The 25,919-nt window shown below is 31.6% G+C and overlaps 1 protein-coding gene across 2 annotated transcripts in view; it reads left to right on the forward strand.

Moving 5' to 3' along the window:
• LOC113393926 (uncharacterized) overlaps positions 1–25,469 on the forward strand; it is a 153,321-nt gene extending 127,852 nt beyond the window's left edge. For both annotated transcript variants that reach the window (XM_026631047.2, XM_026631046.2), the window contains 8 exons: positions 17,449–19,300; positions 19,395–21,482; positions 21,557–21,834; positions 21,926–22,132; positions 22,259–22,548; positions 22,667–22,778; positions 23,023–23,286; positions 24,309–25,469. In XM_026631047.2, the coding sequence (XP_026486832.2) occupies positions 17,449–19,300; positions 19,395–21,482; positions 21,557–21,834; positions 21,926–22,132; positions 22,259–22,548; positions 22,667–22,778; positions 23,023–23,286; positions 24,309–24,440 (5,223 nt within the window). In that variant the 3' untranslated portion in view covers positions 24,441–25,469. The remainder of the gene's footprint in view (positions 1–17,448; positions 19,301–19,394; positions 21,483–21,556; positions 21,835–21,925; positions 22,133–22,258; positions 22,549–22,666; positions 22,779–23,022; positions 23,287–24,308) is intronic.
• The last annotated feature ends 450 nt before the right edge of the window (positions 25,470–25,919 follow it).

Below are 25,919 nucleotides of genomic sequence, written 5' to 3' on the forward strand. Positions count from 1 at the left end.
CACATAGATCTGCTTCCATAAAATGTTTACAGTTATTAATCTGATCCAAACATACGTCGAGTTAATGCACGACCATTTTTATCATATGTATGTTTTTTATCAATTCAGTGAAAACTGTAATAAATTCATGTAGATTATTCAATGAAATCAATAAAAATCTTAAGCTACGAAAATCCATTAGTTAGTAATTTATGTTATGGCTTTAAAAACGATATTCTCTCGAAATTTTTACTCGATTCACGTTCCGATACCTATATTTTAAAAAGGCTTAGTAAAATAATAATAAGTTCTTTGTAATATCTATTCGCATTGAATAATACGAAATAATAAACAAAAAAATTATTATAGTCCCGTCTTTGTTTTTAATGTTTTTGTATTAAATGGAAAAATACGGCGGAGTTATGCTTTTAATCTACAATCCTTAGCGAGTTCGATTAAAAATTGCGCTGTATTGAAATATTTCAGATAAAAATAATCAATCTACATTTTTGTTTTAGAGGGTTTTATTTATAATGGAATTACTGTTGTATACGACTTACGGCTTCCGATCGTGATTAGGCCAAACAATTTACGGTTTTAAGTCAAAAAAATCTGAGTGACAGAAAGAGATGTTGATGGTGGAAGTGCTTGCTTGCTTTTTATTTTACTCACTTAGTTTATATAAGGACCGTAACAATCAGTGATTGGAGAGATCCTTATTTGCGGCTCAAAATTGATAAATTATTGTGACAGTATTTATTAACACCACGACATTAAGTAAAAACATTGACCTAAAAATCAGCATTAACTTCTTAGTTTCCAATTTAACTGATATTCTGATTCTTTATTCAATAAAACTTGTAACATTTACACACATACAAAATCAACATATTAACATATATAACAAAAAAATGAGATTATCAAAGCCTCTTAATGAATAATCTATCTAAGACTAAGGTTTTGACGTTTCATAAATAGTTGCCCTGTAAGTTATACGAAGTTATTTAAGGTTGAATTAATTAATAAAACATTCCTCTACAATTTATTTTATGTTATGTGAATATTTAACTAACGAAATATTTTGTATTATTTCAGGTAATTTCCCGTTTTCATCATCATACATACGTAATTACATAATATATATAAATTGAGACATAGTAAACTTTTACTCTATGGTATGCCTTTGTGCAAAGTCTGGGTAGGTACCACTCATTATGTATTCTACCGCCAACAATGCTTAGTATTGTTGTGTTACGGTTTGGAGGGTGAGTTATTGCAACTACAGGCACAAGGGACATAACATCTCAGTTTATAAGGTTTGGAAACGCATTGGTGTTTTTGGGAATAGTTAATTGTTTTAACGGCGCCCATGGCTATGGGCAATGGTGACCACTTACCATCAGTAAGCCCATTTGCAAGTCCGCCTACCAGCGCTATAAAAAAGTTTACATTTATTTGTTTAATATTTTACAGAACATTTGAATTTTCGAAGATATTTTCGATCTTGGGTTCGAGTTAGTTACTCATCAATTTAAGGTCATATTTTCTTAATTTAAATGTTCCTGTACACTTAAACTATATATAAGTACAATTGTTATATAGATAGAACAAATTAAGTATAATAAATATTACTTAATTTGTTCTATCTTGTCTAAAGACAATGACTACTTTTTTCTATATAAAGAATTACGACAGACAAAAAAAAAACATTTCAAGAAAACGGCCATTGTCAAACTGTCTTTGTTTTTGGTACTTGATATAAATTAGTTAATTGGATTTTAACAATTTTCTTTTTGCTGAAAAGGTCAGCCAATATACTGCTTAATGTTAGGGTCACCTTTTCTATAAGCATTGATGTTGCTTTCGTAATGTCCTCTGAAATCCTATAAAGTCCATAAATTTCTTACGCCGAAATAATAAATTGACACATTTGAACTGAGACAACTTAACAGCGTTGTAAATGTGTGCGTTAAACACATTTAATGTGTATTGTTATTTGCACACATGTTAACATTAAAAGTAAAAAAACATCTGAATATTTCTTTATCGAGGTAGTCTCTAGCACGTTTGAATGTTTATTTTTAATGAACGCAAAAGTCACCATTTTTCTTTTTCCCTATTAGACATGCATATTCATTAAATTTTTTTTTTTTTTTATTTAGCGCGTAGTAAAACTTTTTTTAAAAAGAAACTTAACCTCAACATGTAACAACAGCGTATAATGTCAGTATGTCATACGCGATATTGACTAAAACCATCATAAAAATGGTAAATAATAAATTTTAAGGGTAAAACGAGCCCTAGTACTAAGACTCTGCTGTCCGTTCCTCGGTCCCTCTGTCACCAGGCTGTATCTCATGAACCGTGATAGTTAAACACTTGAATTTTTCACTGATGGTGTATTTTGTTGCCGCTATAATAACAAATACTTAAAAACAGAATAAAATAAATATTTAAGGGGGCTCCCAAACAACAGACGTGACTTTTATGCCGTTTTTACAGTTAATGGTGCGAAACCCTTCGTGCGCGATTCCTACTCGCACTTGGCCGGTTTTTTATTAGGATACACGTATCAAAATGGCGTGTCACCGAAAGTCAGTTGACAATATTCCATGTGAGAGGTGATAAGAAGTTAATTCTTAGAGATCTCACTGCCTCACGAAAATTAACGAATATTTAAGTGTCGATAACGTTTTTTGTTAACATTCCTATAATACGACTATATAAGTTATCCAAACGGAAGTCTATCTAAAGCCGATTCCGAACTTCGACCTTGAATTGACACCATTGGCGGAGATATAAAATGATCTATGATATTCGTTACGGATTCCAGAAAAAATACGGTTTTTTACATCGGCGCAGTTGTTATCTGAACTTTGTCAATCAAATTAGAGTGGAATTGAGATGTTCTATAAATAAAGATACATTAATCAAGTAATACGAACAGTCGTAGTGAATAATCGCATGTAATATGGAAATCCAAGCTTTGTTTATCTTTACATCATTGGATAGTATATGTTATTTTAGAACTCGTCGGTGAGGGTTGACAGTCACGCGGACAAAGTTGTCAGAGGAGAATAAAGTACTCAGAGACTCAGATTTATTGTAAATATTAAACATTAAAAAAACAATTGTTTGACACGTTTGTTATTTGTTAACAATAGCATTCCTATACCCAATAAAAGTTTCCAGTCAACTTTAGAAAACTAGGTCGGATTGGTAGTTTATTTAACAATTAAATTATGCCATATAAGTTGTCAACCGCAGCTTAACTCGCGTTTTAGCCGTCCCGTGTAAGGAATGAGACCCAAATTTCATCAAATTAGTTCCAGTGGTTTGCTCGTTAAATAGCAACAGACAAACAGACAGACAGGGATACTTTCGCATTTATAATATTAGTAAAAATAATCGTTATAGAAAATGGCTCACAATTTTTATCCTTCAAGTGTTAATTGTGAAAAAATATTTTAAAAAAAATCAGTCAAATTTTGTATATTCAACCATGATACTAATCATAAAAAAATCTATTCACCAAAACATCCAGGATGATTCTTCAAATCGTGTACAATATTTAGTTTCTGAAGCGCATATTCCATTAAATCCAGTCCCCACTACACTGGTCCACGTACCCCCATTTCATAACTCATGGATTCACGTAAGTCATATTTTATTTAAGTTTTAAAATGTTTTGAAAATTTCAGACTACGTTAACATTCAGTTTCGTTTTATTTATTCACATCGCCATATCGGAACTTCGAACGAGGTTATAAAATATATTCGTACGCAAACTGAACCTTATTGTGTCGCTTTATGTTCCATAAATATCTAAATAGTAAATCTAAGTTCATATAAAAAAGTATACCTCTCCGAATAAGTACTCGAATTTCATATCGAATGTACGGCGAATGTTCTTGAAATGTATTCGAAAAACATTTTCAAAACTGTCATTGGTATAAAAAAAAAAACACTCAAATGTTACGACATTTGCTGACATAAAAATAGACCGATTTTACGCATCGGAAAGGTCTATACTCGTTTTATGGAAGCATAAAAGTTCTTTCAATAAATTTTTAACATTTGGCATTGGATCTGAAGGGCTTTCGATATAAGTACCGCTTGAACGATTCGGTAAGAGTCGTATAGTTGTGAAAATTGTAGTTTTAACATTTGTTAATTACGAAATGTAAATACGGGATAGGCGATTTAATTCATATATGAAATGTTTCTTAGGGAATGATTAGTCGCCTTCTTCTTCAAATTATATGACATAATGATATAAATCAGTATGGCTTTGTGCAAGATACCTACCCAGACGGGGTAGGAATCACCCAATCATCAGATATTCTACCGCCAAAAAGCAATGCACATTTTTGTTGTGTTTAGGTTTCAAGGGTGAATGAGCCAAGGGACATAACATCTAAGCTCTCAAGTTTGGTGGCGTATTGGCGATGTTAGGAATACTTCTAACAGCGCCAATGTCTATGGGCGGTGGTGATCACATACCATCAGTTGGCTATCTGGTCTGTATATAGATGGCTATCTATATCATAAAATAAAATTGTTTATATGAAAGTTTTTTATGGTTAAATGAAATGAAATATCTTAGTTTTTTTATTATAAAATAAATAAATATAATTTCAAAATAAGCACACTTTTAAAGAACTAAATAAAACATGACAGACGCTTAAGTATAACCTAATAAGTAAATAATCAATTACTGACAAATTTATTGAGAAATTATACTTTAAGAATTATCACATGTTACTAAATAGAATTATGTCAGCGACAAGAATTAATTTATATTGAAGGTTGAATACGAAATTGATGAGACGTCATACCCCTTGAAGCGCTTTCGAAGCCGCTTTGAATACTAATATGTTACACTGGAAACCACATGAAATTTGTTCATATACAACGACTTCTTAAAAAAAACAGTATTCTTTTCCCTCCTTGAAATATACTTAAAATATGCATGAAAATATAAAACGACTGATGCTTTTATGGAAGTATTTCATAATTTTTTTCTTTCGAAACTCCCAAACTTTTTTGACTCCTATTTTTATATGGATGAAAAACGTAGAAATTAGATTTTGCTAATTGTATTGATAGGCGTTTTTAGTTTTAACTAGTCGTCGGAAAGAATCTTGTATAGAAAAGAAAATGTTATATAGAAAAATTGTTATCTAAACAAAATGTTCAAAAGTATTTTTTTTTGTTAAACATCGAATGTTTAATGAAAAAATAGTTCCACTAATCATGAGCGGTAATTATTATGTTACGTTTTTTTTTTCATAATTATTGTATTTACACAGAACAATGGAACCCTAGATTAGTTAAACTAAAGTGTAATTGGAAATTTCCTCTCCTGTGTTGAAACAAATATCCGATTTTGACCTCTGGCCAATTGTAGCTGTTTCAGTATCAATGTTGTACTGAACTGAGTTCAAAGTTAAACGAAAACAAAGAACTTTCTCCTCACGTATTCGATATTCCATTTTAGACTGGAATATTCTGGAATCCATTTATTTTACCTTATTACTTTGGTAATAGAAATGTCAAAATATTGTTATTATGTTAAAACATAATAACAATATTTTGACATTTATTTAATATATATTTTTTTTTTAATTACAAAATATTGGAACACGCTATGTTCTACCTGATGGTTTGTGCTACACCTAAAGATACCACCATTCCTTACAAGTAGTGTAAGCAATAGTGATGTCAAAATTTAATTTGGTAAAATAGGACATAAATAAGTAAAAAAATAGTTACGTAATTCAACCGAGGGATAAAAACGTATAGACTGTTTTTTTATATTTAGTTACTTTGGAGAGAAAGAAAGTAAATCCCAACGGCTTCATCTCAAAAACGACATATAAACTATATGAAATAAGATTTCAAATTAATTAACCAACGCTGACTCATAAAACACGACATAACGTACTCGTAACTTTCATACGTCTTATTCGCTCATTAAATGGATTAACTTTAAGTGCCAAAACTAGTAGGTCGTGGTTTTATTGTGAGTCCTCAGTTAATTACTCTAATACTGACGAAGCGACCTCAAAAATACTCAAAGAGTACCTTTGTATATGAACATGGGTATTTTCTATTCATTTCATTGAATAAAATAGGGAAAATTTTAAATTTCGACAAAGCATTTTATTCAAAAGACAGCCTTCACGCTGTTTGTTCGTTTTAATGAAAATATACGGTCTAACAGAATATCATAAAAGTAGGTGCAATCATGAAGTGAACCTTACGGCGTGTTGCTTGCTGCACTGTGATTATTATATACAACATTATTATTTATATATATAACAATCTTATATAAATAATACGATTATTATATACATGAATTTTGTATTATTATTTTACGAGTGATTTTTAATTGTTGTGTTGATGAGTGGGGTACATATATTAAGAAATGAATTATAATTTGTTAATATATGTACATAAATTGTAAAAAGCAACAATGTCACGAGAAATTAAAAAAACAATGTTTATCCCGTTAAAAAATCCAAATTAATGTTTTTTTTTTATATAGTTTATAGTTAAAGATAAGTTATTATGGTGCAAAATACTACTAATTTAAATTATTTTCTATTAAAAAATATGAATTTATTGATTGAAACGCAATAGTAACACAAAAAATAGCGATTTTTACGTATGAATGAGCTCCATATTTCTAAAAAAAAAAAGTTCCCGTTGAAACAGCACGAAAGATACTCAAGCGTTTTCGTCAGTTGACTAGAATATGAGCTATAAATTTCTAAAATAGAAAATATAAAGCAATCAACAATCGCTGCATATTATTATAAAACAAACTTTTACATTACGTCTGTCTGTCTATCTTGTGATCGTGATGAACTCAAAAACTACCTAACTGATTTTTATACGGTTTTCTTAAATATAATGAATAATTGAGCTTTCTACCAGTGAATCATTTTTGGCATTGGACCATTTGTTCCCGAGATTAGCCCCTACAAATAAATATTTTTACCTCTTTATAATATAAGTATAGGTAACAGAAGTAAAGAAACATTAAGTATGTATTAGAGTAGATACACAATTTGTATTTAGAACTAAACTCACAGATTGACTTTTGCCGGATCTGCATAGATCTGTGTACTATAATTGCTTCGCAGTCCGGTACTCTCCGATGCGATAGTTTCGCCGCCGCTGACTGTGTTAAATATTATTAGAATATTTAGATTTCTCGAAATAGGAAGTGCCTTATACAGACATACTATGAATTGTAACCTCTCGTCTTGTGTTAGTAATTTAGATTTATGTATACTCAAGTAAACAGTAGGTTATATTCAAAAACGTAAAAAAACATTACAAATTGTTTAATGATTCCATTGATAAATTATACACTTTAGACCAGTTTTAACTAATACAATGAGTACATTTTAATGAAAACACAATTCCAATACCACTTTCGGGGTATTAACGTTCGAAGGCATTACCAAAATGGGATCCCGCAAAAAACGCTGACGTTCTCAAACACCCCTTATCAGCCTCACGGGCTTAATGCTGCAGACTACGAAAAAATGTAGCGTCAGCAACAACACGCATGGGTTCTACTTCAATATGTACTAAGTTTTTTTATGGCATTATTATGAAAACAATAATACAGTTCATTTATTTTACAACATTATTTATATATTGTAGATAATAGGCGCTTAGATATGTATTTTTTATGTCATTGTCAGTTTCAATATTAATATATACGAAAAAGTACGAAATAAATAGTAAATAAGCATATAGATTTTGCATTTTTTACAAGAGGATTTTTTTATAATAACTTTATCTGAGCAAATCTAAATAGGGTCATGCATTTTTAGGTAAACAAAAGTAAGTTGATCAAATAAATAAATTATTGTGGAAAACCTTTTAAACACCCTTTTTTTTTTAAAAGTATGTATTAAAAAATATAAAATTATGTAAATAAATTGTACTGTCAGCATCACCGAAAAATATTTGCGAAATTTCAGCTCAAACGGTTGCGTGGAACTGGTTTAAAATTCAATTGCAAATTTAACCTAGACATACTAAAAGGAAAAGTTCAATAAAAGCTCGTAATAAAGCACACGTGGCAAAGTGAAACTACTTTTTGCTTTAAAAAAAGATTAATTTACGTTGAAATTTACGTTCTCTCGTAGCGTCCAAAGAAGTTTAATATAAAAATCGGAGCTATCTGTTTTAGGGGGGAGACCGTTGAGATGGATTGACGTGATAACGTCCAAAATCCATGGTCACCTAGTTTGTGTTAGTAGAGATAATCGAAGCATTTTTAGAGTATTGGAACTAAGAATTTTATTATGCCGGCTAGAATGATAGATATTATTTCAACTGGACTTTAAGTTTCTGAGTTATTGACTTATAATCCTAGAAGTATTATTATAGTTAAGGATTGCTTTCGGAATTGTTATGTAGTGTGAATAGAAAACGTTAAACGGTTCGCGAAGTCAAATCCAAACAAGAAACGTCCAAAGAACAAGACGAACATCGTTAGGATACCTCAATCGGATTATTGTTATTCCGAAAGTATACCCTTTAATCTGTGTTGGAGTTTTACATTACATTACAATAGCAGCTTGTAAATTTTCCACTGCTAGGCTAAGACCTCCTCTCCCTTTGAGGAGAAGGTTTTGAGCATATTCCGCCACGCTGCTCCAATGCGGGTTGGTGGAATACACATGTGGCAGAATTTCGTTGAAATTAGCATGCAGGTTTCCTCACGATGTTTTTCTTCACCGCCGAGCTCGAGATGAATTATAAACACAAATTAAGCACACGAAAATTCAGTGGTGCCTGCCTGGGTTTGAACCCGAAATCATAGGTTAAGATGCACGCGTTATAACTACTGGGCCATCTCGGTGTTGGTGTTGCGTGGTGGAAATTACTTTAAATATTTTAACAATCGCCTTTGTCCAGCAGTGCGATATTTACAGTGACTGTTTTTTTAAATATATACTTTAATATATTCACGTTCAAATAAACCAAGTAAATTACGAAAACATTTTATCTTTCCAACCTCATTGTATAAATACACGCGTATGACAATATCTAAGGTAAAATTGATTTCATCGGAGAAAATGTTAATAACATTACCTCGTTTGCCGTCTTCATTGTACTCGGTAAATACGATTCGTTCGATTGTAAGATATAATTTTATTTTCCTTTTTCCTTGCTTTTATTTTATTAATGGCAAAGGTGAATCGGTCTAGTTCCTTTTGTGAAGTCAATTTATATAAACTGGGTTTATTTTTCATGTAGATTTCCTTAGTATGTTATGCTTGTATTTACTGTGTTCATTAGCGGAAACAAAGGAATATCGGTAAAGATGAACGTAGTCTGTAAACGTTCCACTGCTAGGCGAAGGTCTCCGATCTTCTTAAGAAGGTGGTTTGGTGCTTTTTCCTCTTCGCTACGTGATCCATTTGCGTCAGAATTTTCGATACGTGAAAGTTTCCTTTCTATATTTTCCTTCAACGCCGAGAAAGAGATGAATTATAAATACTCGAATCAATTTCCAGAAGCTACAGTGTATTTATTATTCGTAGAGACATATGATATTTGTTTAGTCAACGTTACCATCTAAACTAATTGGATTCTGGTCCTAAAAGCTAAATATATGTGTGCAGATTGAGCTGACTAATTTTTTTCCGACCAACTTAAATCGTGTATGTTGCAATGAAATTAGTTCAAGACGTCATTTCTTAGTTTCTGATCGGAATATAGAGTCGATTCAACATTCCAAATAGGGAGTAGCTTAACACAGAATTGTCTCTTTTGATTTGTAATGTGACGATTCAGAACAGCATAAGAATTTTGATGAACGAAATAAGAGAAATTTTGTCATTATTTGGGCGAACTGTTATCATAGCAATATGTATTTGGAAATAATTACAACTTTCCACTAAATTGTAGGCTTATATTTTTTATGTATTTACCTTTAATAAATAACATTTCTTATATTATTTGGTACCAATTTTTAACTAAATCATATTCTACAATTTATAAACTCCGCCAATACAAGAATAAACAATACAATGACGTGATTAACGTAGTCTATAATGAATATCATAATACTAGTGTTTAAAAATGTAGCTGCTTTTCCATGTTTTTTTTTTTCATCAGTTAATGTACTAGGACTTAAGTCTATTTGTATCCACGAATCCATTAGAATATCTCTCAGCCCCCAGTGGGGTGACCTAGGTTACCTAGGTGTATCGAATGCGCTATACTCTGGGGGCCGCCTGTTCTGTGGCTTGTCTCCGTACCGAGTTCAATGTTTTTATACAATTCCATTATTGTTTCAATATTTATTAATATCTCTAGAGAGAATTAAATGTTGTTCTGTAATTGTAATTGATATAAATATTTTTATGCTTATTTATACTGAGAGATATGAAACCTTTTTGGATTTATATAATTGATTAGCAGTTTTTCTTTTTTTTTTTTTTAATTAGATCTTAATATAATGTTAAATTCATAAGAAATATCAATGCGACTTTAGATATAGATTTTTTTTTTGAGAAACAATTTAATAAACTGAAAAAATAATATTTTAACTTTATATGTTTTCGAAAAAACAGAATAAGATCAACACCTAGTTAATATGGCGCAAACTACATGCCATAATGACATATTGCTAACAAATATTCCAGTAAATTTATTTTCATATTATCTTTTCCATTAAACAAAAGCAATACAGAGGGCTTAAGGAAGTAATTACCAATGCCATCTTCTAAATTCCATTCTCTCAACAAATTCCAACTTTTTGGAAACAAACGAGGTAACCCTTTTCAAACTTCAGCAGAAATTCAAGATACAGAAGAGATTACGCGAAATTGATTCCGCTAATGAATAAGTTATTTGAAAGGAACATTTGTTTAGAGTATAATAAAGATAATTGCTTTGAATATTCGGCCCTTGCGCTTTCACTAGACTGAGCCGTTCCGGATTCGACCTTAGTGACGTCCCTGGAACTTAAACATGCCGCCCCATTATCGATATATTGCATAAAATGGGTTGAGTTATAGACAATTATAAAATAGATGAAACTCATTAATTATCAAATTATGACGACCTCCGTGGTCCAGTAGTGTGTACACCGGTTTTTATGGGTACGCCACTCCGTAATGCTTCTATATTGAATAAAGGAATTTGAGTTTGAGTTAATCACACTGCATCAGTCCGTGTATTTTTGATGACTTTCGTTTTGTGAATATGCCGATGATGTTTCAAACGTATACGTATTTCGCTATAACGTTTTCTTCTTTAAACCAGAACAGAAGATTACTAAGTATTGCTGTTTGGTGGTAGGTATAGCCCTACCAAGTAAATGTTTATGATGCAGTCTATAATCTAACAATATTTTTAACAAAATAAAATATCTATATTTATTTTACGCGTATCAACAACCTATTAATAAACTATTTCGTAAATCTTTTTTTATTATTAATAATAAAAACTAACTATGATGTGATTACTACAAACTGTGATTTAAAAAATATATATATATTTTGCTACATTAGTATTGCCACCGATATCACGTGAATGAACGGATCGCTTCAGTGAAAAAGGATTGACACATATCTCTAGTTTAGTAATGGCGTAACATTTCAATTTCGTTATTAGGACGTAAATCCAAGATCGATCTATCGATTGCTATAAATATAACACGATTCGATACGATTGTTGGGTGAAGTAAAATACCGTGAGGAAACCTGCATGTGTCTAATTTCAAAGAAATTTGACCACATGTGTATCCAATGCAAGTAGGTACCCGTGGTGGAATAAGCTCTAAACCTACTAATCAAAAAGGTCGAGCCCAGCCGTGGTTCATTTATACGATGTTATTTTACTTTTGTTAATAAGATTCAAGTTTCAGTTTTGAGATATAATAGTATTTGCGCGTAAAACTTTACTCGGAGTTATTATTCAGCGTAGTAAATTATATATTGCTCTGAAATTACAAAGTTATAATTATGTCTGCTTCGTTATTTTGAGTGCATATCCTTCAGCCATACTCGACAACGCGTACCGCACCGTCGAACGAAGTTTTATCAACAATGATTTACGTGTTTTCAGTGACAGAAAATGTTTTTAATCATTTATCTTTGGAAAATCAAAGGTATTGTACAATACAGCCTTGTTATAATAAATGTTTATATTGTTTCACTGCCATGGCAGCACGGATAAAACTGTTGTTTCGTAAATAATGTTAATTTAAAAAATACTGAACAGTTACCTTGCCTATCGGTGTAAATGAAATAAAAAATAATATCCCAGTTCCAATTTTTGATACAAGAAATTACATTTAAAAGTATAGATCTGAATCTGATTACTATTATTGATATGTATGTTATATGATCGATATACATGAATGATTCACAGTTAAATCGTATAGAAAAGTGATACCAAGTAACACTTCTCAACCGATTCAAACTATCATGCCGGGGGCGATACAAAACCCATACAATGTTCGCGATTCCGTTGAAAACTTCGCGATTCGTGTGGAAATATAGCGTATTTTTCTTCGTGAACTCGATAACACGATAGTTCGGGAACTTTCTTAAAAGGTTATCGGATACTGGGATGAGATCGTATAACTACTTTCGCGTATGTATGATAAACATATTGAAATTGCAGTAAGGTTTTTTTATGCAATAGGTCATTCGGACTGGCAAATTGCCACTTAATGATAAGTGGTCACCATATTCCATAGACATTGGTGCTGTAAAAAATATTAACCATTACATACAACACACCAATGTGCCAGTGTTATGTCCTTTGTGCGTGTAGTTACACTGGCTCACTGGTTCAAACCGGAACCCAACTATACTAAGTATTGTTGTTTGACAGTAATAGTGGTCTGATGAATAAAGTCCTACCACAAACTCAAATCGTTTTATTTAGACGATTTTAATAAATCGGAAAAGCAAGTGAAACAATACACAATTAGAATTCTCATCATATTTAAAAACTATTTTAATTTTATTTAATAATCCCTTACTGTCCAAGCTCTAACTAACTGATCTAATTTATTATCTACAATTTGTTATAATTATTAGATAAATTATTAATTTAATATTCTAAGACATATAAAAGATATTTCAAGTTTCGAATATGAATAAATATTTGTAGATACGGCGGCGGAATTAATATCGGATCGACGTGTGATTATTTTTATTCAAACTTTCTTTCCGAGGTTATTTTTCGAAGCGAATTTTTTTAATTGTACTCCGTCATCCGTTCCAATAATACGTATATCAAATACTCTTGTGTGTGAAATACCCGAATGTTTTCTGCGAACTCATCCCCAGGCTCCTTTTTTTTAGAATATCGGTCTAAATATTTAACTACCATTTCTTTGATATTTATTGACGTAGTAAACCATTTTAGTTGACCAAGGTTTGAAAAACTAATGAAACTTCAAAAATATCAGAGTTCACATGTGGCACTTTTATTGAGCAGACTTTTGTTGCTTTAATTGTATTAAAAATTTCAACAGACAATTCTAGTCGCATCCGATTGAATCGAACTAACAATGCGTATCTCATTGTATACGATATGCAAATATGATAATTGTAAAGTCACAGGTTCTATTCTGGATTACTTTTTCTCACTCTCGATAAAAATTAATATCGTTTAGGGTAAAAGGGGAATGATCAAGTCTTGTAAAAAAAGATTGCATACTTTATCATAAAACGCATGCGTCATTTTCAGTTATGACAGACATCAGACGAACCCTAACCAATGATTCACGGCATAGTGTGTTACCTTTACCCCAAACTCTACGTAAACGAGAACGCGTTACAAGTTTATTAGTACAAAACTTACGTAATCATCTTTCTAAATACTCAATCTCAAACAAAACTGAGTAACTCATACAGAATATCCCAACAAAACATTTACGAAACAAAAAAATTTACAAGCGAATAGCAGTTAAATGAAACCGGTGTAACAATGGGTATCCCAACAAACGAGTGGAACAAAGCGCTTGTTTCCAGCGTGTTCCCGCTTTCGAGCGATTTCCTCGCGTTACGGTAACGCTATGTACCTTCGTAACATACGATATCGCTGTGCGCCGGCATATTTCTCTTTTGACACCTACTTAACCGGTTTCTCGTTTCCAACATCGATTCTCTTGTTTTGTTTCAGACAAGCTATACTTATATTATAATGTCACAGTGATTTATCTTCTAAAACCGTATATAGTAATTCATTTGTTTGAATAATGAAAGTGCTTTTTAAATTCGTGTTAGTATTTTATCGTAAATGAGTTTTAAATTTCTGATTTTAAGTATCATTTAACAGGACTGGAATGATAATTTATGTTATTTTTATTTAGTTATAGTAAATTATAAAATAATATTTCAGTTATATTCCTAGTAATTGCTTTATATCATACATATTATATATAATTTGGATTTGTATTCAGTTACTGACGGTTACGGTCTGTTATTACGTCTTAAGCATTATTTTAAACTGTCATTTTATCAGAATTTGTCTATACGAACATTGCATATATTAAAAAAATCAAGGTTATTTGTCACTGATTTGCTCAAAAGATATTTTGGAAAAAAATTTAATTATTAAAAGATTGATTGAATTTGTCATCAATTTAAGTCAAATGTGAAATTGATTGGATAACTAAGAAAAATTTAAATATAAACTACTGAAAACGAATTTTAAAACATAAAATTATTGTTTAATCTGTGAACATTAATATAATATGGAATAGATTTATTTTAAATTTCTGATAGTCATTTTAATTTTAACGACATTTAGTGTCTGAATGACAGATAATTATAAAAACGTTGACCTATTCCTATAGTTGGTCTATGAAAAATATAATCTGTATTTCGAAATCAGGTCCTGCAAATACAAAATGCCAAGGAAACAATTTACGTGTTACGAAACGCATACGAGGACATAATTGCAATTTTTACTCGAAATTCAAATTTGTTCCTCTTTTAAAAATTCGTTGAAATTTCTTCGACCATCCAAGCGTTACGTTCGAAATTTGTAACTTTAAAATAGCTAGGACTGTTAGTTAAGCTATTCCAGCAATCCAGCGTGTTTGGATTTTGGAACTAACAAGTAAATATAAGCAGAATAAACATTTTTTTGGATTTTATTTTGTTATGTCATATTCTCTATTTGAATATTTTTTTTATATATTCGGCCAATTAAACGCATACATGTCAAAACAGTTCTAGTGTTCCTTAAAAAAAAAAAAAACGATTATAGACATTAACGACGCTCGATATGGATGTTCGTTAACCCATCGTACTAGCTAATTGAAACTTTGTTATTTTAGATACGAGAAGTTAATTCTCTTTAGTCCGGAGTTATAAAATGAATACGCAAACTTAATTTTCTTTTTATTGAACATACTTATTTCTTAAAACTAAGAACTATCGTGAAGGTTTTACATTTAACATCTAAATAATGTTTAATTTATACGTACATAACGATTTAAATAGTATTTGATATGTTACGTCTATCGATCACTTGGTAAGACAATCTCGACGGCAAACGGCGTCACGGTCACCTATGACGTCATCTTGACCGCGGCGCTTTACCTACTCTCTCTATTAATTTTATCAATATATATTACTTTGTACTTATATATATTTATTTATTGTTTTTGTTTTCTATACCTACCCATCAATTTTGATGTTTCACATCTACCAAGCGTCCTGTGACGGCCTACATTTTTACCGAACATCTATAATTGCAATTCTGAATACAACCTCACATAACTTAATTATTCCGAATGTCGAAGCTACTGGGATCGCAAATCTGAGACTTAAATGCAGAGGGATTATCTGATTCCAATCACGAGTCACTAGTGGTCACGTGTTTCATCCGGTCACATCCCGCAGGACAATGTGGCAGTCTAGTTTCATTAGGCCATCTCGCTGTCTGTGATCGTTTGACTAGCCTTTGACCCAGGTAGAGTTGATACTGACAACGTGTATCGGATTAAGTTGATCGCGTTGTCTTCTGTTCTAAGTTAAATTCATGAATTAATTTCAATATTTTGTAATTCATAACGCTGGATTTGAATATTATTTTTCTATAAGTAAAAAGATTGATTAAAATATGGCGAGCACGGATAATTCAGTGGTTAGAACTCGAGAATCCTAACGGAATTGCTGGCTCAAATCCTGAAAAGCAACGTAAATTAAAATGACTGAGTTAATTAAGACAGATGTAGTTAAAAAAAATCGATTACTATTTCTATTTTTGGGATTTATTTAAAATATTAGTTAATAATCTATTTTATTCATTAGCTGTTCTACGACGAGTTTAATATTACAAGAAAACGTGCAAAAAAGTACGAACTACAATGAGCTTATTGAACGTGAATATATTATTATTAATTTGATGTTCATATTTTTATCAGAGCATTTAAATTTAAAACATTTGCGTATTAAATATAGATAAACAAATAAACTATACCTTTTTATGAATCCCCTCACAACAATAATAAGTAACAAACGAAAAAGAGAGATAGTTACTCGTATATATTATTTTTATCAGCAGTCAGTAACTACGTTATATAAATACATAAGTACAATAAATACACTATACACAGTACATACGGTACTAAATAAATGTTTGTTTGTTAAGGCAGATTATAAGATAAAATTACGGCTTATGTTAGAATTGTACGCCAACAAATTACAAAGAAATAGCTAGTCAGGGCATTAAAGGATATTTACGATTCTAAACACACTGCTAATATATAAGTATTAGATCCTATTAACACAGTTATTCAATGAGATACATCCAGAATGTATAACATATATCCATGGCATGTTTGAATAGATTCATTGTACATTAAAGTATAACAAATACTGCAGAGTACTGTTATAGAAAATTTAAAATTTATTAATAATATTTTACCAACATAATTTTTATAGTTTGAAATCAAAATAAGATAATAAGACTTCAAGATTTCACATTTGATATAATAAAACACGTGAATTAAAGTCTATGCTATCAAGTTTACGAGTAGCTCACTTCCTCTAAGATCGAGATAATAAACAATAATAAAGGTTTCTTTTAGAAAATATCCAATTAGAGGCGCGAAGTCACAATTGGCAATTGTATCAGTTAGAACAAATACAGGCCATTCTCTTTAAATCAAGAGTTTTCGAAATTCAGACAGGTTTGCTAATCAGATGAAGCACGCACAAAGAGAAGTATTGTAAAACGACAACAAAAACCTTTTGAGTTTTAATTGCTTGAAACTCATTTAACAAGTTATATTATAAGGAAAATCTGGAGCAGCAATTGATAGACATTTTCCTTATACAATGTGATACGGTTACACTGTATTTGTTAAAAACAGTATTAATACGAAAGTTAAAACTAGTTAATATATGTTACCATGTTTAAAGAAAAGAAGTAACTAATGTTGATTTTTTTTTTCAGATATATGAAGCACCCGAAAATACACGTCCGAAAAAATGGTCATCGAAACTTAAATTAAACACTTCAGGAAGTTCGAAGTCTTCAGAAAAATCTCCCGAAAGCCCATACATGTATGGTACTATTAGCGGGCAAGGTGGATCGGCATTATCCAAATCAATGAAGTATGCAGAAACTTGGCTTTATGGGTCAGTAAGGACCCAAACTCCACCAATTAGACCTAGCGTTTTCTCAGCCTATTCCGATGTCTCTGGACCTGTTTTGATTAGCACACCTCAAAAACCAACTCCACATAACTATGCTGTTATATTATGTTCCTGTCCTGAATACCTTAATGGTACGAAGAAAACCAGCTCAACCAAAGTCAGTATTTGTAAGAAATGCAAAGGATCTCGTTTACCACTAACTATAGCTGAAAGTCCTCGCTTACTAGTAGGTGGAACTGTAAGAGGTCCTCAAGTCAGTCGTGACGCTGGTTTATTAAGAGCTGGTACTGTTCGAGTTCAAAGTAATAAATCCAGGCCTAGTATTTTAAAAGCTAACGGTGATACTGACCCTTATGATTTAATGCGAAGGAGTAGGTTAGCTCCTCCCCATGAAACACGTATTGGTAGTCAGTTTTCAACTACAAGATCTCGTGCAAAAAGTATAAGTCCATGTCGAATAAAAACTAAACAACCAAGTCCAGAAACTCTAAACAAAAGCAGGAGTAAATCTGTTAGTCGAGTCAATGAATTATGGATTGATGAAGAAACAAATACAGGTGATAAAAAGAAATCTATACTTTCATGTGACATAAACCCTTATGATTTAGTAAAAGTTGGAAGCACCTCTAAGTCTATGGTTGAAATAGAATTTGATGATTATGGAGATGTTTTTCAAGAAACAAAAAATGGAGGGCGTTCTACGAATAAATCAAAATCTGATACAAATGTTAAAGCTATAAGCGGACAAAGAATTAGAGTTTCGAATGAATCGAAAAATTCTAGTATGGATGAAGTATCAGTTTATGATCCTGTTAATTATGATCTCAAAAACTATGACTTTAAATCAAATGATATGTCTACAGCGTTATCTTTACCAAACATTAAAAATGAAAATAATAAATTATCATCGTTAGGTAAAAATAGCAGTAAAAAAACTGTAGGTGCATCCACCACAACTCGTACAAAACAAAAAAGTGTTTCGCCAAAAAGACCACCAAGAAGAGTAAGAAATCCAAAAACAGATGACGACAGTGAAAGTGATAACCAGCGTATACCCGAAAGGATTTTCAATAAAAAAAATATTGAGAATCCCCGTAATACTAAATACAAAAACAGTAATACAGATGCAATAAAATCTATCCTTAAAAAACCAAGAAGCTACGAATTTAACGATTCAAATACGAAGAATGACACTTCAGATGATTCGTTTGAAAGTAAACGAGTTAATTCATCGCAATTTTATATTCCTAAGCCTAAAGACAAGGGTTTGATATCACCTCAAAATAATAATCAAAGAAAGAGGGTTCAGTTTTTAGTTGAAAGTGAGGAAACCAAAGTAATTTATACAGCTGATTTAAATTTACACGATAACGTCATTTCAAAAGAGGTTAAGTCGAATGTAATCATTGAAGTTGAAACTGAAGAAGACGTTGTGGCTGAAGGTGATATTGTAAGCCAAAGCTTAGAAACAGATGAACCGACAGCAATTTGTTCAAGTGAAAACACAGAAATCCAAAATGAACCTAGTATATACGAGGACATGCAAATAAATGTACAACAGACTGAGCAAAATACGGCTGACAACTTGCAAACAGATTTAGAAAAAGAAAGCAAAATTGAAAATGAAAAATCGATAATAAACAACGAAGGTAAACTGTTAATATTGTTTTAAATGTTTCCATTATTGTTTTTTTTTTTTTGTTATAACCTACGTTATGAATAAATATATTTTTTTTTTTTCAGATAACAATATTCCACGGATTCCTGTTTTACGACGTTCTGAATCGGAAAGACTGGCGTCAACTATATTAATTTCTCCTCCAAAGTTTTTGGATACAATGGCTTTAAGAACAAAAACAAAACATGGTCATACCAGTCAAGTTTTTCTTGAATTCGTTAATGAAATTGAGACATCGGTCCAGCAACAAAAAATTCAAGAAGAAAAAGTTGAACCTAATGTTATCACCCAAGACTTTACGCAGCAGAATGATATTGATACAGGTAATTTGAGTGATAACAGTGAAATAACAAGCAAAGTTTTGAAAAACTTACGTCGTGGGATATCTGGGTCACCAGAACCTCCACCTAGATTGAAATCAAAATCTAAAAAACATAATTACGTCAAAACTAGATTTATTCGTACTAGCTCTTCAAGTTCTACGAGCGATGAATGGTCCGATTCAAATGAAAATGAACAAAAAACTGTTTTGAGGGTAAAACAATTTGATTCTGATGACGCTGATGATCGAAAAGATCTAAAAGATACGTATAAAGTTACAGAACTCGAACCAAGGAAAACATCTATTCAAATAAATGGCAACGAATGTTATTCTACTATGAATGTTAGTAGTGATGTACCAATATATCTATCTTCAGTCGTAGTGAACGATGATTATGGCAATTCCTGCAATACATACCAAACTGGAACAACGGTCACAATAAGTGTTGGTACGCCACAAAACGAAGTACGCAAGTCTAAAAGTCAAATATACATAGGTGCGGTTTTTTCTGGAGACAGTTACAAAAAAGAAGATTCTAATACATACGAAGATTATTATACTGATGACCGTTATACAAATTCATATAATAACAATGACATTTCTTCTATTTTGAATGATCCTGTTGAAGCTGTAAGAAGAAATCTTATACCTCATGTATGTGGAAAAAAAGATAATAGTATTGATAACACATCAGATGGTATCAAGCAATCAGAAAGTGGTAATATAATCACAAAACTTTTTGATGATCCTTTCTTTGCTCATTTAGCAGAAGGCCTAGATTCTGATTTAGTAAAAAAGTTAATAGAAAATTCATTAATAAAACTCCAGGAAACTAAGCATCAAGAAGAGCCAGAAAGTAGTAAGGCAACAATTGAAAAACTTATTGAAAGTTCTCTCATTAACTTAAAAGAAGAAGTAGAAAAAGTCAATAGTAGAATTGAATCTAACGCTAATAATTCAAAACCAATGCATCCTGTTGAAGAAAAGAAAGAAACAGGAACTCACACATCGGACTGCTTAGAAGAACGTGATGATAAAGGCTGCTCTGCTCCCTATGAAAGTATGGAGTATGAAAGCGGTACGATGGGAGTTTTTTCAGACCTTGAACCAATGTCAGATTGCTATAACGCGTCAGCAAGTGAATTGTCAACTGAAGACGATACAAATTCTACAAGATCAAAATTCTATCAAATGCTGGTAGATGCTGCAATATGTGATATTGAAATTGCCAATAATACCGATGATGATCATCACTATGAATCAATTCGGTTAAACAGTGATCCAATATATGAAGAGATAGGAGATATGCCACCACCTTTACCGATAAATCCTCCTCCAAATTCTTTATCATTACTAGACGATGAAAAAAGAAGTGGTTCACGTTCTATTTTTGAGGGTGCCTCAAAATACGACATCTTGTCGTACTTAGTAGATGCTAAAGAAAGAGGTATTGACGATGAAGAAACATACATAACCAATTATGGCAATGAAAATGAGTCATCTTCATTACTAAATGAATCTAAAGCAAAAACAGAAAATATTAAGACTCATCATAGCAGTAATACTAGTCAATTGTCACATGCATCTGACTCCAGCGAAGACAATTCCTTAATAATAAATCAAGAAACTGTTGAAAAGGCTATTGTCTGTAAGAAGCCTTCTGCTGAAATTGAAAGAAATGACTCAGGAGTGGGTTCAGAAACAAGTAAATCATCGCGAAGTAGATTACAAGGAAAGATTACGCCTGGCAATACCATAAATGATAAAAATACACCGATACATTTATGCGAAGATTGCGATACTGCTGTGGATACTCAAATTACCGAGCAAGGTAGGATCATAAAAGAAAATAAAATATAAATTTAATTTTTAATTATATTATTAATGTTTCGTAATTTTTTTCAGGTACTATTTATGCTCCATTAGTTTGTCGAAAATGTTCCAAGAAAAGAACTGAAAGAAAAGAAATTATTACTGAAATTGTTGAAACTGAAGAAAAATACGGACGTGACTTACAAATTATTCTTGAAGAATTTTATAAACCAATGTTAGTGGCTGGTCTACTTACACAAGAACAATTGAGTGCTATATTTTTAAATGTCGAAGAATTGATTGAAAACAATCAAGTATTGTCAGAAAAATTGAGAGATGCACTTGAAATTGCTGTGGAACAAGGAGATGAGGTACATCTCATTATTAAATTTGTATTGACCATTAAAAAATAATTGGAAATTTTGCAGTATATTTACTTTTTAATGATTTGTATTGTTTCAGGACTTACTGACGGTTAACGTTGGAAAGATTCTCTTGGAGTGTTCAGGCATGCTGACAGCTTTTCAGTCGTACTGTGTAAAACAAGCAGGTGCCGCATTACTTCTAGCTGGTCTTGAGAAGGAGAAGGAACTCTTAAGGATATTCTTACGCGTCTCGCAAATGGAAAATGCGGTCCTGAGAAGAATGAATCTTAACTCTTTCCTCATGGTAAAGTTCTTAGTACTAAATTCATCAGATTTTTTATTACCGTTATATTTTAAATATAATATTATAAAATATACTATATCTTATTAATGTTACAAAATTTATTTTTATTTAAATATTAACTAATAGGTTCCGGTTCAACGCGTGACAAAATATCCGCTCCTTCTCTCCCGACTCTATCGTGCAACACCCACTTGTGCCTCAGAAAGAGAGGACGTGAAAGGTGCTCAACGTTGCGTAGAATGCAGGCTTGAAGAAATCAATGCAGCGGCCGCCGCAGCAGCAGCTGCTGCTAGGGATGTACCTCTCTGGCGAAGACTTGCAGCTGCAAGACGAACAGCCCATGATCTACACGTCGCAGATATACGATTACGGAAAATGGCTGTTGATGTACTGGATTGGAATCACGATGATGCTAGGCAAGTCTTTAATATTATTCAATGTACTCTGATGAGTATAGAATTTTAGAGATTATGATAAATATTGGATTTAGAAATGTACGTTGGAATTGTTTTTATATTAAGTTTATAATTCTAGGTTTGCAATGGAGGGCAGGTTGCTGTTTACACAACCCAACGATAACAACTGGCGAAAGGGTCGCACAATCAAGTTGATGCCGATCAATGCCCTTTTGGTAACTAATGGAAAGGTACTTTTCAGTTTTATTGGTTTTCTCTGTTATTTTATGTTTTTCATAAATAGTTTGATATGTACAGTAAGTCTTATAATATAAATTAATTAATGTTTAATAATTTCAATATTTTGGGCATTATTATTATTATGTAATTTTTAACATAACGTTTTACATTATTGAAGTCATTTGATTTACAGTATAAATAAGTAATATTACATATAAAAGGTGCTCGATATAATTCGTTCAATTCGGGTTTCAGCCAACGATCGCACATAAAACGAACGAAATACGGGAAACGAGAGAAGCAAGAGATCGAGAGGCGAGGGAACGAGAGGGCGATGCTCTCTTTGCACGCAGCGGAGTGAGAGAGGCTGCTCTTCTCCTTGTTAGAGAAAAAGCAGGAAGATACACGTTGCAGAGAGAGCCTCTTTTCTTAGACCGCTGCGTGGTCGCCGCTGATCATGAACCGGAACACTTTTTCGAGGTCCACGAGATAACGACAAAGGATTCTTTTATTTTTAAGGTTAATTTAATTTGTTATCTATTAATGATATTAAATATAGTTTAAGGATGGCTTAATATTACGAAAATAGGATATATATTATTATTTATTTAAGCATTCAGTTAAATAAATTTGGAATCAAAATACGTTGCAGTTAATAAATTATATACCTTAAAGTACAATATAAAAAAAATATTTACCGACCTATTTTATATTTTCTGTAATTATTAAATATAACCGCAATTATTGTATTTGAATTTGTTGTCCAGTGACGTTTGCTTTTACAATTCCATTAGATTAAACCTAAAAGCTGTACGTCCATGCTCTATCTGCCATTAGTGCATCGTAGAGCCGTAGTCAGCAGCTCCCTGCAATATATTTAGTACAAGCCATTGAACTCTATTTACGATGGTACACGTCGCTTTATTTGGCACGAGATATTTTTGTTACATTATTGTGGTTTTCATCTGTGTATTGATGTAAAATTTAATGTAAACACAGCGACAACTAGATATAAATGTTTTAGTACTTTTTAGTGTTTTAAAGATTGGTCTCATATTTCTTGTTCGTAGTGGGCTTCGTGCAAGCCGTTTGTGTAGTTACCACCCAAGCATCACATAATCTACCACCAAACAGTAATACTTAGTATTGTATTTGAAGGACAAGTAAGCCAGTGTAAAAAGCACGAGGGATATAACATCTTAGTTCTAAGGTTGAGGGCTCTTTGGCGATTCAAGGGATGGTTAATATTTCTTATAGCTTAAAATTCCATAGCCAGATCAGGTGGATCATTTGCAAGCCTACCTATCTATGTTTAAATAAAAATAATTCAGTTAGTTTGTTTTCCAAACCAAGTGAGCAAAACGTGCATTATATTGCTCGCTCCCTTTGCATAAGTTGGTTTAAATTTTAATTAGGAATGGGTTCAAAATAATAACAACCAAATATCAAATCAAACTTAGTTTAAAATAGTCTTTTAAGCAAAGTTTTTATTTTACGTCTTATTATTTTGATTTTCATTTTATATTCTGTATATCTTGCAGGCAGAAGAAAGCACGCGCACCCGCACGTGGTATCGCCAACTGCAGTATCACGCGCAAGGCGCTGGCGCGTGGCGAAAGCGTCGAAACGCACTAGCGAACATTATGATAAACCCGATGCTTACTAGAAACTAGGCTAAGGCCGGTACCATACATTCGCGAAAAAAATCGTGCATACTACTATTATTTAATAAACATGCGAAGGAAATGATAAGAATTATGCTTGGATTTTATGTTCTATCGTAGGTGACTTAGCGAATCTACGCCAAACATCGTCGAATGTCTGGGATCGGAGTAATACTAACAATAACGGTACTTAAACCCGCCTCGAAACACTAAATTGCATTTGATTCGTTTATATTAAAATTAGAAATGTCATATTTTTTCCCGATCGTATATATATCAGAAATTTAATTATTTTTGCGGTCTTAAATTTTGTTGAAAATTATGTTTTCATATTATGTATATGTTTTCCAGAATCTATGTATACATCTATACAGCGACCTGTCATAAAAAGTGCCACAGATAATAACATAACCACATATTGATTTAATCAATTTTATTTTTCGAATAACGTTTACATTTTTTAATTAAATAGCTTAAAAGTAGATTTGGTTGGTTTATGTAAAAAAAAAATTAGTTGTATCGTCTACAATAATTGTTTCATGTTTTTTTTCTTTTGGTTTTAGTGTAAATAAAGCAATGCCACTAGCTTAGACTTAGCTTATACCAAAACATAGTTATTTCGATAAAACATTCGCTGCCTTTAATTTTAATACTAGACCTTAAAAATTCTAAACGTAAAAAAAAAAAAAACTAAAAATCATTTTATTTGTAAATAGTTAACTTTAATAGCTGTGATATCCCGACATTTATCGAAAAAAAAACAATGTATTTTTTTTTGAACTCTAATTATTTTAAAGGTTAACTGTTGAAAAATAATAATATCAAGATAAATTTCCTGACTAGTCTTAAGGAAAATCATGTAGCAATTAATTGGATTATAAGTAAATATATAAATTTATATTTATTGTATGTATTTTAATGTAATTATCTTAAAATATTCTATGTAAATGTAGATTAGATCGTTTTCGCCTTTAAAAGTTATTTTATTTGTTAATTATTAGAAAAGACGTGGAAATAAATTAATTAATAAAATAATAACATTTTGTTTTATTCAATCCTTTGATGGGTTGGTAAATGGATTATAATTCTCGCTCATTATACATGTATAACATCTAAGTGATGACGATATTATTCCGATCGATTGTGCGTTTTTGGCACCCAAATAGAACACAGGACAGACTCGTACACAGTACACGAGTGTGTGCCCAAATACAAATGTATTCCTTATTAAACTGTTATAATCTGATAGAACGAAAAATCAAACTTGACTGAACAATTTCACCCACTGAAGGCTAAAAGGCAAAGGAGTATACCACTAATTTTCAGACGGCTCCACAAGTAAGATTTTTTCGACAGAAACACGCAATAATATATATATTTAATCTCAAGTACTTCCTGTCTTATAAATGATATAAACAATGCAGCAAATGGACTATACACACCTCCATATATGTATAAAGCATATCAGTCTACAGGCGTTCAATAAAA

Source organism: Vanessa tameamea, chromosome 16 (genome assembly GCF_037043105.1).
Source record: "Vanessa tameamea isolate UH-Manoa-2023 chromosome 16, ilVanTame1 primary haplotype, whole genome shotgun sequence".
In the NCBI taxonomy this organism is placed as follows: Eukaryota; Metazoa; Arthropoda; class Insecta; order Lepidoptera; family Nymphalidae; genus Vanessa; species Vanessa tameamea.